The 13,870-nt window shown below is 41.6% G+C and overlaps 1 protein-coding gene across 2 annotated transcripts in view; it reads left to right on the top strand.

Annotated features, from left to right (window-relative positions):
• Positions 1-4,343, top strand: part of arhgap5 (Rho GTPase activating protein 5) — a 46,352-nt gene extending 42,009 nt beyond the window's left edge. For both annotated transcript variants that reach the window (XM_017713434.2, XM_037541852.1), the window contains exon 7: positions 853-4,343. In XM_017713434.2, the coding sequence (XP_017568923.1) occupies positions 853-1,171 (319 nt within the window). In that variant the 3' untranslated portion in view covers positions 1,172-4,343. The remainder of the gene's footprint in view (positions 1-852) is intronic.
• Positions 4,344-13,870: the final 9,527 nt, after the last annotated feature.

Genomic DNA, 13,870 nt, shown 5'->3' with positions numbered 1-13,870 from the left:
ATAGTTGCCAAAATATTTTAAATATTGAAAACAACATCTAAAAGCACCTTTTTATTATCTTGTGTAGAGTATATAATCGGCATTATACAAGTTATTATTGTATGTAACATATATTACTCACATGAAAAGTGATCATAGACTTTTGACCAGTAGTGTACATGATTAATTGACTGGTCTAATGACATGTTGCTTTTATTTGGCATCATAAATTAAATAATTACTGTAACTACACTAGGCTAACTAGACTAAAACATGTTAAGTGATTTTTTTTGATCCCACAACCGGGGTTCCACCTCCGCATTAAACCCATCCGTGAAGTGAAACACCACATACACACTAGTGAACACACACACTAGAGGGCAGTGAGCACACTTGCCTGGAGCGGTGGGCAGCCCTATCTACGGCGCCCGGGGAGCAGTTGGGGGTTAGGTGTCTTGCTCAAGGACACCTCAGTCATGGACTGTCAGCCCTGGGGATCGAACCGGCAACCATCCGGTCACAGGGCCAGCTCCCTAACCTCCCTAACTGCCCCAAATTGTTGAGCCCTAAATTTCTCAAGGAGACCACAATTAAAACGGAATGTTAACTGGATTTTCTAAGACAAGATAAGATTAATTTTAAAATATTAACAGAATATTTGTTCCATTTTTATAAAAATTATTCATAAAGTGCAACTTAACAGATTCTGTGGAGACAGCTTGGTGCCCTCCTGCGCGTACTTCCAGACCACTGTGTTGGAGCTTTATTCAGTGAACATTTTTAGTGTTACATAAAAAGTGCATACAGCTATGATTTGCTTATGTAAGTCTAAACGTGACCCTATTTCTCTCTCTCCTGCACCCCCCTTTCCAGGGTGAGCCAGCATAGCAAGACCACGCTGATGACCGCAGACAATCTCTCCATCTGCTTCTGGCCCACGCTTATGCGCCCAGACTTCGAGAACAAGGACACGCTGTCCACCACCAAGCTTAACCAGTCGGTAATCGAAAGCTTCATCCAGCAGAGCCAGTATTTCTTCTATGACGGCGACATCACAGAGCCGTCCAGCGCAGAGGGCACACCGCCTCCGCACGGCCACGGCATGGTGGAGTCCCTGCTGGCCCTCCAGCTCCCTCCCCCATTGCAGCCGCAGCAGATCCAGCACCCGCTGCCCTCCGAGCCCCTCATATAATACACGCACAGATACACCCAATGACCATTGCCATCTCAGCCGACTGCATCACGCACTTGCGTGGAGTGTCTTTAAAAAAAATGGGAAAAGGAAAAACGTCAACGCTCATTTTTATACCAGGAGGACAGAGTGATGTGACCGTATTCGCAAATATGCATTTCTTTTGTTGTTATTTTTCCCCCTTTTTTCTCTTTTATTTTTAAACTTTGTCCAGATTTCAAATGGTGACTGAAAAAAAAAAAAGTGACAATTCAATGTTTGTTAATGAGATGTGGTTAACTGGCCTGCTGTGGCAAGCATGCAGATTTGACTGCAATTATATGGAAGATATATTTATACTGCAGTTTTTTTGTTTGTTTGTAAACAAAACTGAACTGTCAATCATTCGCTGAAATGTACACTACATGCACGATCTATTTTAACGGATTTACCTTTACGTGCCATTTTGTCTCCCCCCCTCTCATTATTTTGCAATGGACACTTTTCTTTTTTAGAAAAGAAAGAAAATGGAAATGTGGTGATAGTATCCCAAGGCATTGTGACAGTTGGGATGACACCTTGTGACACAAGATAAAACGGTACCACTTTACTGTAAAGCAGTGTTCATGAGGCTACATGAGACCTACATGACATCTGATAAACCTACATAAACATTTACAAACACTTCAATTGCTGTAAAGGTTGCATTTGCCAGCTTTGATGACAAGTTGACAATATCTATGTCAGGTGATATCAGGCTGTATTATAACTATAGTTGGCTGGTATAATAGTTGTAAGGTATTCAAAAATAATGCTGCTGTGTGATGTGTCAATTCTCTGAACGGCCAAATACACACATCGCACCTATTTATATGTCAGAGATGCTTAGTGATTGGTGGTGTGGGAGCTCACCAATAGCTGTTGCTGACAGAAAGAGGCGAAAATTTAGAGCCAGAAAAGCCTCAGAAAGCATGTTTAAATTCAGCTTTCACTCTTAACCCAATCACTCAACTTTGCGCTCTCATATCATCTAAATAGATGGTATTTTAGCACCAGTTAGCTTGAACCAGGCCTGTGCTGTGGTGTGAAGAATGTTTCAAGTCAACAAGCATTTATTGTCATTCCATCTGTGTACAAGTAGACAGTGGAGTGAAATTACGTGTTTGGCCTGCTAAGTGATCATTAGCTCAGCCAAAACACTTCAATACAAACACCACAGAACAGGTTCGATTTTGGCTTTATTTCATTCCAACACCAGTTCTATCAGACATTCATTTTTATCATCTGCACCTTCTGCAGAGTATCAGTTAATAATTATCAGACCTGTACTGTATTGGACGGTTTGCTCTGTAAGCTAATGCCAAGTTGTCAGATTAAGCTACAGATGCAAACGTCACAGAACAGATTTATTCCACCTTTCTGTCCTTTCAGCACCAGTTGCTTGACTTTACTCCCACAGATTTGAGTCATCTGAACTTGTCTGTACTTAATTAGCCAGAATCGAACACGTTCTGTGGGGAGCAGAGCTGTAATCAGTAATGTAATCAGCTAAGCCAATGTTAACCAGCTCCTCTCTCCTAAATAGCAGTACTATTTATAATTTAGCGATAGATAGATGGTTTGACATTTAGTGAATGATGGCTTGAAAAATCATGCACTGTGTTCACTTTGAAGTTTGAAGATATGAAACAAGTGGATACCCACCAACCCTAGTTATGGCATTTTTTGGGGTGACGTTGTAGCTCAGTATATTTCACAGTGACATAATGATGCTAATATGACACAGCTTGCCAGTTAGGCTGGTTCAACAAAAAAATTGTGACCCTTAGAGGGAGTTTACATTATAACGTCTATAAGATTTTAGACATCACATCTTAAGCATTGTCACTATGATATTTACAAAGGGCCAAAGTCCATTATTATAAGACACTGAGCCATTTTTCTCAGAAAAAAAAGTCAGAAAAAAAAAATCACCTGATGTACATGTTGAAAAAGTCTTTATATATATTTTTTTTTATAGTTTTATGTCAGTTATTAGCTTATGTATGCATCATAACCTCATGAACACAGTCCTGCAGTAAAGTGTTACCATCGAAAAAGACAACCACACTAGCCTGGGAGGGACCCCAGCAGCGAGAAGCCTGCAGCCCCTCACAGTCGGAAAGCCACAGAAGGGAAATACCCCACTGGAACTCTATGGCACATCTCAGAAACCCAGGCTTTTTTGACTTTGGCTTGGCTAACTTAACCCTGTTGCAGTCCTTTTTTCGGTTTTCTTTTTCTTTTTTCTCTCTGTCTCTTGAAAAAATATCTTGCACACCAACAGGCATTGAAGTAGTTGTTTATTTGTTTCATGAACTAAATTTGCATGTCATTTGCCACTTGTAATAACTGAAAGATAGAAAGACAAAAGAAAAAAAAAAACAAGCTTAACTGTTTTTATGCAAGCCTTTTTAAAAAAAAATCTAACTTGTTTGAGGGAACATTAAATTGGGGTAAAACTATATTCACTCGTTTTATCATGCCATAGATTCATTTTTAATATCATATTTTGATTTAGTTTCCCTGAATAGAGGAAAATATATAAATATAAATAAATATAGATAAATATATATAAATAGACTATATATGTCAGCACAGTTTGCTGACAAATCATGGGGTACTGGAGCTCTGTATAATCTTGTAAAACTTGTAATCAGATTTCTTTGTGGTATGCTGTACTAAAATTTGGGGTTAGATTAACTGACTGTTCTTAATTCCCTTTTTCCCCCCCTTTTTTTTCCTTTTTTTTTTTTTTTTAGATGGTACTGAATTTTGTTCCGCTGTAACAGATGCTGCTTAGAGAGCTTACAGTCTTTGTATGGAAACTAGCTTGACACAGGGATGTGTAGAATCTGTGAGATTGACAGGGGAAGCTTGTATGTGAAAGGATGGTCGCAGAAACGATAGGGTTTACTTCTCAAAAGCTTTGTAAGACAAGATTTATATCTCAGTCAAATCAATATAACAAGAGGAAAGGGCTCAAATAGGTTTGGGGGAAGCGCACAGCTGCTAGGATCCCATTTGTGTAGTTAGAAAGAGCAACATTTGTTCATATGACCTGCCTCATTCAAAACTGATGTACAAACTGAAAAAAAAAAATTTAACATCATCTGCTATGTATTATAGTAAATAAATGATTTTGACAAATGAAGTTGGGCTCACCTCTTTGTGCTACTATTGCCCTTGTTATTATTTCTGTTTTATACCAAATACTTCACTGGAAATGATCACTTGGCTTTGTAAGAATCTTTCAAGCTAAGCAAGCTAAAAGGTAAGGCTTGTGGACGTCTTCTGAAGTGTTAGCTCTGTGTTATCTGAGAGAAACTAATCCTGAAACTGAAAGCTGTCTTTGTGGACAACTTAGTAAAGTGTGCCATCATCTGGACAATGTGGCTACTGCACAGATCTACATTACAGTCTGCTTATTCTCAGAACTGTTTTTAGCAGGCTCAGCAGTTGCTTAGCTCTTTTTCACAGCAGCCATTAAATGCAATTTCTGCCCGTGTTAAACTGAACTTTTTTATAGCAATTTTTTTCTTATGATGTGTCAATTCTCTGAATGGCCAAATACAGACATTGCACCTATTTATATTTCAGAGATGCTTACTGATTGGTAGTATGGGAGCTCACCAATAGCTTAACACAATATGTGATTTATAGAAATGTATAAAAATGCATTTTCAGAGTCAAATTGAAGAAGAAGGCTTCAGTTATCAGTTTTTTCTCAGATGTCTTTGTGGAAAGAGATCAATTGATTCCTCACCACTTCCCTTTCGCCTCTGATTGCTCAGTAGCAGCGTAATACAGAGTAATGACACAGTTGATCTCCATTCCAGATGCAGAATGGCTACTAGGGGGCCTGCAGAAAGTGGTTAGGGCTGTACTTTTTAACCCCTTAAACTGCAAGGCTTGTAGGCCTCATTCTCACATTCTCCAAGTATTCCACTCCTTTACATTAATGAAGATTAGCTTTGCATAAATGTATATAAGCCTCAATTTCTAGGTGGCAGTGTTGTTCCATAGACAAATACTGTATCTGCCATTGAATCAGCCTGCAGCACCTGAGTCTTCTTCAAGAACAGCAGTTTTGAGCTCCCTGATTTCCTATCAGCAAGCTGCACCTTACACAATACTAGCAGATCAGCATTAGGCTACTGCATTATAAGCTGCGAATTTGATAAGTCTTTCCACATGAAAATGTCATTTTAGCAGATTTCAGCCAGCCTGACTTTGCGCTCTCTCCTCTAATCCTCACAAGTTCCAGTCCCTGCTGAGGAGAAGCCTTCCAATTACATGGTTCTGTCACTGTCACACTTCGGTATGTGGATGGGTCTGTGGGACATAAGCGGTCTTAGACTTAATGCCAACCACTACAAAATGCTTTGATGGTAGTCTTGTCTTGCTTAAAGTACAGCGTGTGGACTCTGAGATAATGTTTTGGAAAAATCTAATCAGTTACTGGCCAATACTGTTACTTCCTTAATTGAGTTGTTGACCTCAAAAAGATGTTCTTGATTTCTTCTTACTTAGTTATATTTTGTCAGACATACTCTCTTAAACGGGGTGTAAATGGTGTCATGCAGCTTCCCCTACTTAATACTTAAGCCAACTGGATGTCAGATGGGTGCTTTAACTCAATCAAGCTGAATCTGTTTTGCCTTGATGGTTTTTTAATCTATGACATTTGTAGCTTTAAAACTCATATGGCTAATTTTAGTTTCTACTTGCATTTATATTTTTGTAATTTCTTTTTGAGTGACGTTCTGATTTCCTTTTGAGTTGATTTTACACCTTCTAGTTCCAGGATCAAATGATTCATGGAAAGACCACCCATTCCTCCGTTAAATGATATAATAGTAAACAGAATTCACACACTGACATTCAAAAAGAACTGCTCACATGCACATATGTTATACACTGATGTTTAGCAGCTGTGTTTATCCTGTCTGTTCACTTGGAGGAAAACAAAAACAAATGATGCATATTCCAACAGGAAATTGCAAGATGCGACACTGTTCATTAATGGAATTCCACTGATTTTCCAAAATAAAATATCTGTGTAATTTAATCTGTTAGACTAGCTTGACCTGAGAGGTTCACTGTAGATAAACTTACCAACACTGATTTTGTTACAGTGGTGGTGATTGTAACACAAATATAACCATTTTATCCACTATTAAAAACATCAAGTGTATCTACATGTCTTCTAAGTTTTCTTACACCTGCCCAAAGGGGGGCAAAGTATGATTGTGTATGATTGAGCCTACTCGGAAAGGCTTTGTTGACATCTTAACCATTTGATTATGCAGAAATTTAGTGCCCTGTAAATGAAATTCAGCCCTCTAAAACCCGGTCTTGTGGAGCCAGGTTGACAGATGTGTGGTAAGCTTCTTTAGGAAAGTACCACAAAGCCGAGTGACGTCGTTTTAAAGACTGGAGATTGACAATATGCTAATTAACACTACCCCGTTAAAAAGAATTGCCTGGTTTTTGTATCGATCGCTGACACAGACACAGCAGACAACGAAGAAAAGCATCAAACACATGCAACAGTTCAAAGCTTAGCAGCATTTTTCAGTAGGTTACTCTGGTTTTAGACTTTCTTCAGATGCTTTATTCCAGAGGTCGTTAATAATGAAAACGCAGACTTACTTTGCTCTCCTTTAAGCTTTAGCTCGGCTGTAGCCACATTTCCCGCATCTCCACCAGGAAACTCTTCATCAAAAGTAGAACAGCTGCTCGTAAAATGCCTCTCAATGATCGACTTTTTAAGAGGCTGAAGTCGCTTCTCATTCTCCAGCTTCTTGTTCGAATTTTCCCGTTCCACCTTAAACGGTGCCTGAGGCGGCAGAATGCAACAGCCGCGCCATTTAAGGTGGAACGGGAAAATTCGAACAAGAAGCTGGAGAATGAGAAGCGACTTCAGCCTCGCTACTTTTTAGTGTTTGACCGTTTCTCGTTGCATATTAAACGTGTCCGAAAACCACCCGTTATACTCATTAAGGCAAATAAGTTCGTTCGTTGTCAAACATCAGTGTTTATCTTTAATATTTCTCTTAGCCATTTTGTTAGCCAGACTGTTGTCTGCGTTGCTGTACCCAGCAGTCTTCGCGCCAACCTTTACGGTTAAAGGTCGGTGAATTAGCAGTTATTAACTCCAGCGTTTAAGACCATTTATTGTTAAAAATGTTAGAAGGATCAGCAGAGCTTTATTTTACTGCAGAGAAGGATCATTTTATTTTTACCTAGAAATCTAATTGTGCTGTTGAGCGGCAAGAGGGCAGTAAAAGAGCCATTGCCGACCCCTTAGTCCTCTAGCTCATTGTTGTGGCTTTGAATATGAAACACATTCAAACATACTGTTACTGCTGTCCAAAGAAAACACTAACTTAAGATAAAGCAAAGCATTTTTTGTAGATTTTTTAGATTTTGGAGCACTTCTGTTGGTCCATTCAACGTGAAATGCCAACACGGTGTAAAAGACAGGTTCTGTGTTCAAATGATAGAAAAATAAAAAACAACAAAAATGAACATACATCATGGGTGTTTTTTGACAGCAATATTGTGACACATGTGCAAGTGATCAATACTTTGTCAGTATGTTTTCTCTAGTAGCTGAATATCAACCATGCACCCCCCTATGTACACCTCCAGCAACATCCACTACCATGAAAATTCCTGCAGCGCCTGTCTTAGACAAATTAGGCCTGTCACAGCCTCAAGAAACAAGATCTAAGTCTACCTCTCTTATGGGATTCCTTTGACCAAGTGAAAGACATCCTCAGGAGTGTCACCCAAAACTGAATCATGTAGCAGAGCTTGTGTAGACATTAAAGAGCTTATAATCTCAGGAATGTGCCCATCCTCCTCAGACATGATTAGCAGTAGCATAAGCAGGAAACACTTGAGGGTGCTTCTGCAACAGATCAGGAGGTTCTACAACAGGGTAACATCAAACACACCCTTTCCTCCAACAGGCATTCTACTAACACAGGAATCTGGCCCAACTTCCCCTCCCATAAGTATGCATAATGACATACCTTTCAAAACCAGGCTTTGTTTCATTCCAGCAATGAGGAAGAAGGAAGAGTTGATGTTAAATGTACAAGAAATCCAACTTCAGTCAAGTTTATCAAGGCTAATACCTAACAACTCTGCAGATACAATCACATCTGACAGTCATGGCCAATCTAGAACTTTGTTTTGAAAGTACCTACATTCACTTTCACAGGGGAACGGGGCATATTTGTACCCTTTCATACCGTTCATAGCCTGGAGTGAAGTCAGGATGTATGGAGTCTATGCAGATTAAATGTAGCTGCAATGGAATGTAACATAATTATGCTCCTTAACTAAAAGTACTGAAGATCTACCATAGGGGTGGTGTTTACCCCCCAAAAGTATTTTTTTCTGAGAATTTACAAGAAACTGAGAGGTTCAAGGAGAGTCATAGGATCTTCATACTAATATGTTCTTATTTCACTGCATTCTGAAGTTTGTTGGATAGCCTAACACATTTTAACCGCAGAAAGTCAATAGATTACTGTGATGAATTTCAGCCCTGCCTTGTTTGACTCAGAGGGAGAAGAACTTTCAGAATGGAACTGGCTTTGTATGTGTGTTTTTAAAGGGGGACTGAGTGATGGATTGCCAGTGAGGTTTTTTATTGCAGCTTTATCCAGAGTAAAATTTTTACAGTAATCAAAAGATGTGTACTGTGTGTAACTTTTACAAAAATGGCACGTTTACATAGCCAAATAGTGCACAAAACCCTGTGACAAAAACTGACATGCCAAAGTTACAGTCTCCTCCAGCAAAACAATCTTAAATTCAAGATTTATGGATGTGGTAATAGTCCTACAGCATGCTGGCCTTAATGGTCTCATAAATCTAGACTGTCAGAAAATGATATATACATGCACTGCTTTCCTAATAAGGGCAGGGAACAATTTATAAATGAAATGAAAACAGCATGAAGAACATGTTCTGACACCAAGCAAAGTTCAAGACAACACATTTGGACAAAGACAGGTGAAATGGTGGAGCTTTGACAGAGAAACAATAAATAATTGCCCTTTGTACTGGTAGTGCCCATAAACACAATGTTCTCTGTTGGCTGTACAGTTTAGTCTACCTTATTTAATGTTTTAATGAGCCGTGGCTCCTCTGATGCAGCATATCTGCTTCCTCTAATTGCAAGAAGAACCCACCTCTCCAACAGACATCACCCTACATCCCCTTATTGAATAACCACCAGGGTTCATTACCAGGAGGGCTGCAGTGGTTGGGCCAAAGCAGAAAAGCCAAGAGCTGAGAGTACTAGCACCTCAAACAATCCTTTGCAAGCACTACTTCTGTCTAACTCCCAGGGGTCCAACTCTACAGTAAGCTGAACAACACTTTCAGGATGTCCTGTGGCAATGTAACACCTGATTAGAGCACAGTTGCACTCTAGCCACCAGGAGGACCTGCTGAAGGAAGCAGTAGTAGCCATACACTCTGGGGTGCCTGTCACTGCTATAGCCATGGGCAAGGTTTTGGTGGCATTGTTGCAAAGGCAAGTACCCTTTAGTGGTGTTGCACAGGCCAGGGGTGTCCAATCTTATCCATAATGGGTGGTTGTGGCTGTTGGTTTTCAATCCAACTAAGCAGGAGATTGCACAGTCAGTGAGATTTTAAGACAAACTTATTAGAGTAGAGTCAGCAGCCACACTGATCCTCTGTTAGTAAAATTGGACACCCCTGGTGTAGACAGTTTGAGGTATAGTGGTGCCCCCTGAAGTGGTGTCAAAGGAAGGTAGCAACATGGTGGCACCCTCTGGTACACCATGTTGTGCTGTTGTCAAAAAGTACTACTGGCCACTACTTGTTGCAAGAAAAGTGCAACCAGTATCAACCTCTCCCACACCTCTGATTTTCCTGGGCCATCAAAGAGGCAAAGTGTGCCTACTCAAAGAAAATCCACAATCATTGCACACGGCGCATGTGGCAGGCCACCCAGGCCATCACCAACTACAAGTCACCTCCACCTGCTTGTAACAGTGATGCCTCCCTTCCAGACATGCTTAATAACTTCTGTGCTCGGTTTGAGGCACAGAACGGCATGCCGGCGAGGAAAACCACACCTCCTCCAAGTGAATAGGTACTGTGTCTTTCCACTGCTGATGGAAAAAGCCCCAGGTTCTGACAGCATACTGGGCAGAGTGCTCAGAGACTGCATCGAACAGCTGGCTGATGTTCTCATGGACATATTCAACATCTCTCTAAGCACTGCAGTCCTTCCAATGTGCTTCAAGTCCATCATCATCATCATCCCTGTGCCGAAGAAGTCTCCAGTGTCCTGCGTCAATGACTACCGTCCCGTTGCACTCACTCCAATCATCATGAAGTGCTGTGAGAGGTTGGTCATGAAGTACATTAAAGACCAGCTTCCTCCTTTATTGGACCCACTGCAATTTACATATTGCCCCAACCCCTCAACAGACGACGCCATCTCCACCACACTCCATCTGGCTCTCACCCACCTGGACAATAAAGACACCTATATCAGAATGTTGTTCATAGACTTCAATTCAGCATTCAACACCATCATCCCTCAGCAGCTGATTGAAAAACTGAGCCTGCTGGGCCTGAACACATCCTTCTGTAACTGGGTCCTGGATTTCCTGACAGAGACCTCAGCTAGTCAGGTTAGGTAAGAACATCTCCAGCGCCACCATACTGAGCACCGGTGCCCCTCAAGGCTGTGTGCTTAGTCCACTGCTGTTCACTCTGCTGACTCATGACTGTACTGCAAAGTACAGCTCAAATCACCAAGTTTGCTGATGACACGACTGTGGTGGGTCTGATCAGCAAGAATGATGAGTCAGCATACAGAGATTAGGTGCAGCGGCTTATGAACTGGTGTGGAACCAACAACCTGTCTCTGAACGTAGGCAAAACTAAGAAGATGGATGTTGACTTCTGAAGAGTGTGAGGTAACCACCCCCCACTGAACATTACTGGCTCTGCTGTGGAAATCATCAGGAGAACCCAGTTCCTTGGTGCCTACATCACAGAGAACCTCACCTCGTCCCTCAACACCAACTCCATAGCCAAGAGAGTCCAGCAGACCCTCAACTTCCTGTGGAGACTGAAGAAAGCTCATCTTCCCCCTCCCATCCTCACCATGTTCAACAGGGGGACTGTGGAGAAAATCCTGAGCAGCTGCATCATCGCTTGGTTTGGGAATTGCACCGCCTTGGACTGCAAGACCCTACAGCGTATAGTGAGGAGTGAGAAGATCATCAGGGTCTCTCTCCCCTCCATCGTGGACATCTACACCACGCATTATATCTGGAAAGCCACTAGCATTGTGGACGACCTCATCCATCCCTCACACTGACTTTTTTTTTTTTTTTACTTCTGCTGTCTGGCAGAAGGTACCAGTGCAGCCGTGCCACCGTTGGCAGACTCAGCAACAGCTTTGTTCCTCAAGCGATCAGGTTTTTAAACTCACAAGAACTGAACTAACCTCACCCCCTCACAGACACACCTCTTTTGATGCTGTACTTGAACTATCTGGAACATTGGTGCTAACAATGTTTTTACACTGTTTACTCAAGTTTTACTACTTCAGTAGCTCACAGGTCACAGCATGTTAAATATCTCTGACCTTATTCTCACTACCTCATGTCCAGAAATGTGTCCTGTCTGTTTACTGTGTCTAATGCTTGTTTATTGTATTTATTGTATTGTTTCTAGCTTAATGTTTTGTTTGCGCATTACGTCCGCACGTTCACACTTTGTACTTTTTGTTCCTTGTTGCACCATGTTACTCCTGGAGGAACGTAATTTCACTCCACTGTGTACTTAGATGGAATGACAAAAAAAAGCCTCGACTTGACTGGCGCATCCTTCTGGCACCCTTAACCACACAGTATGGCAAAAGTCCTCTTACCCTGCATCCCTCTTCACCTCAGACAAACCTGGTCCATAGCTGGCTGTCATGCTTCCAACAGGTATAATCAAGATTAGGTTAGATATGAGTGTGAATTTGAATGATGTTGAGTGAGAACTAGGATGGGTATGAACCTCATGATATACAGAGCCATGGCACATTGCGTGGCATCAAGAGTAGCTCTGGCATGGACCCTGCAGAATAGAAGTGGGTCAGCTGGCTCCCCTGCCTTTTTTGTAATATCTTGCAGGGCTGGCAACAAAGACGAGAACCCCGCAGGGTATGACAAAAAAGGAGAACAGGTTACTTCAAGGTATGGCTGGCAAACCTCCATATGATCAGTCTGCCAAGGACAGGAGGAAGCTAAAAGCGATTTCTGAAGCTAGCTCCTGGTGCTCCTCAATACTGACTGGTAACTCTGTGCTGCCTACATAGGAGCAAGGCTTTGCATTGTGGTGCACTAGGTACTGGTGTGATCTTCTCAGTACTACACCCAAGTGGAAGATTCATTTGGCAGTACAAGTGGTTGTGCCCTCTTTAGGCAGACCTGCAGTCTGTAGCCACAGCTTCTATTAGACCAGCTTCTCCCACATGGACATCCTCTTCTCCCTGGCACAAGCAACAGACTGTAAATATATTAAAAGGTGCAGGTCTTGGGAATGAGTGCCCACAGACGCAGCATCTCCTCACTGAATTCCAACAAATCTGAAACAAAGGCAGTCTGCCTTACCTACTGAAAAGGACAAGGAATGTGCTTGAACAGGGAACTGCAGAGGAGGACATCAACTGTGAAGAAGACCAAGTTCTTCCAGGCCATCTTTGCAACAGGAATAGGGTCTGGGCTCCAAACAGCAGACATATTCTGACCTCTCTTTTGTGGGTCATCTGGCTTGTTCATCATCATGCCATAAAACAGGGTGTAATGAGACCATTACAGGCATGTAAAACATGTTTTCTCCTGCTTATTAGCTTTTGTCTTTTTTGGCATGTTGTGTGCCCATTACTCACTACACTAGAATAAGGTGACCAGATTTCTGACATGAAAACCAGGGACATTTCCAGTTTGGCAGACAATAGAACATTAAAATATCTAGTGATTTTATCTTTGAAATAAAAAAGAGGGAACAGTTCCAGTTTTGTGTATGCTGATTATAGTAACTGTTGTAATGTAACAAACTATGGTGAAGGCCAACTGATATAATCTGTACTAAGTAACTTTGTAAACTGTGTCAGAAAATCATAGAGTAGCCTACCATCGTGAGTGACACTAATAGGGCAACACCCAGACCCTAAATACACCCCAGAGCAGCTCCAGCTCTGGGGAGACAAAGATAGACGGCTGCTATCAACATTTGTCATATATGGATGGCTGAAAAAGTGATTAGCAGCTTGGGGACCCCTGGGTTACCTCATGTCCTGAAAGGGTTTTTGTGGTGATGTGGACACTTGCTAGCTTCTGGTCGAGTTTTACACAGTAGTGTTCTCTAAAACTAGGCAAGCAAGTGGTAGAAGTGGTTAGTAGATTGCAGCAGCCAGTCCCCTTCTTTGGCCATAGCAAGCACAGCGCGAGACGTCTGCCTGACCACTCTGTGGCAGGTCTTTCTTAGGACTTTCCAGTATGTTTGTAATTCACACTAAAAAACAAGGACATGTATAATCACTGGTAAGTGACACGTAGTCAGATGAGCCACTAGGCTTCCTGTGTTTGCCAATAGGCACTGATGGTTAGGGATGAGCCA

Source organism: Pygocentrus nattereri, chromosome 10 (assembly GCF_015220715.1).
Source record: "Pygocentrus nattereri isolate fPygNat1 chromosome 10, fPygNat1.pri, whole genome shotgun sequence".
Lineage (NCBI taxonomy): Eukaryota > Metazoa > Chordata > Actinopteri > Characiformes > Serrasalmidae > Pygocentrus > Pygocentrus nattereri.
This window is presented reverse-complemented; position numbering and strand designations above follow the sequence as displayed.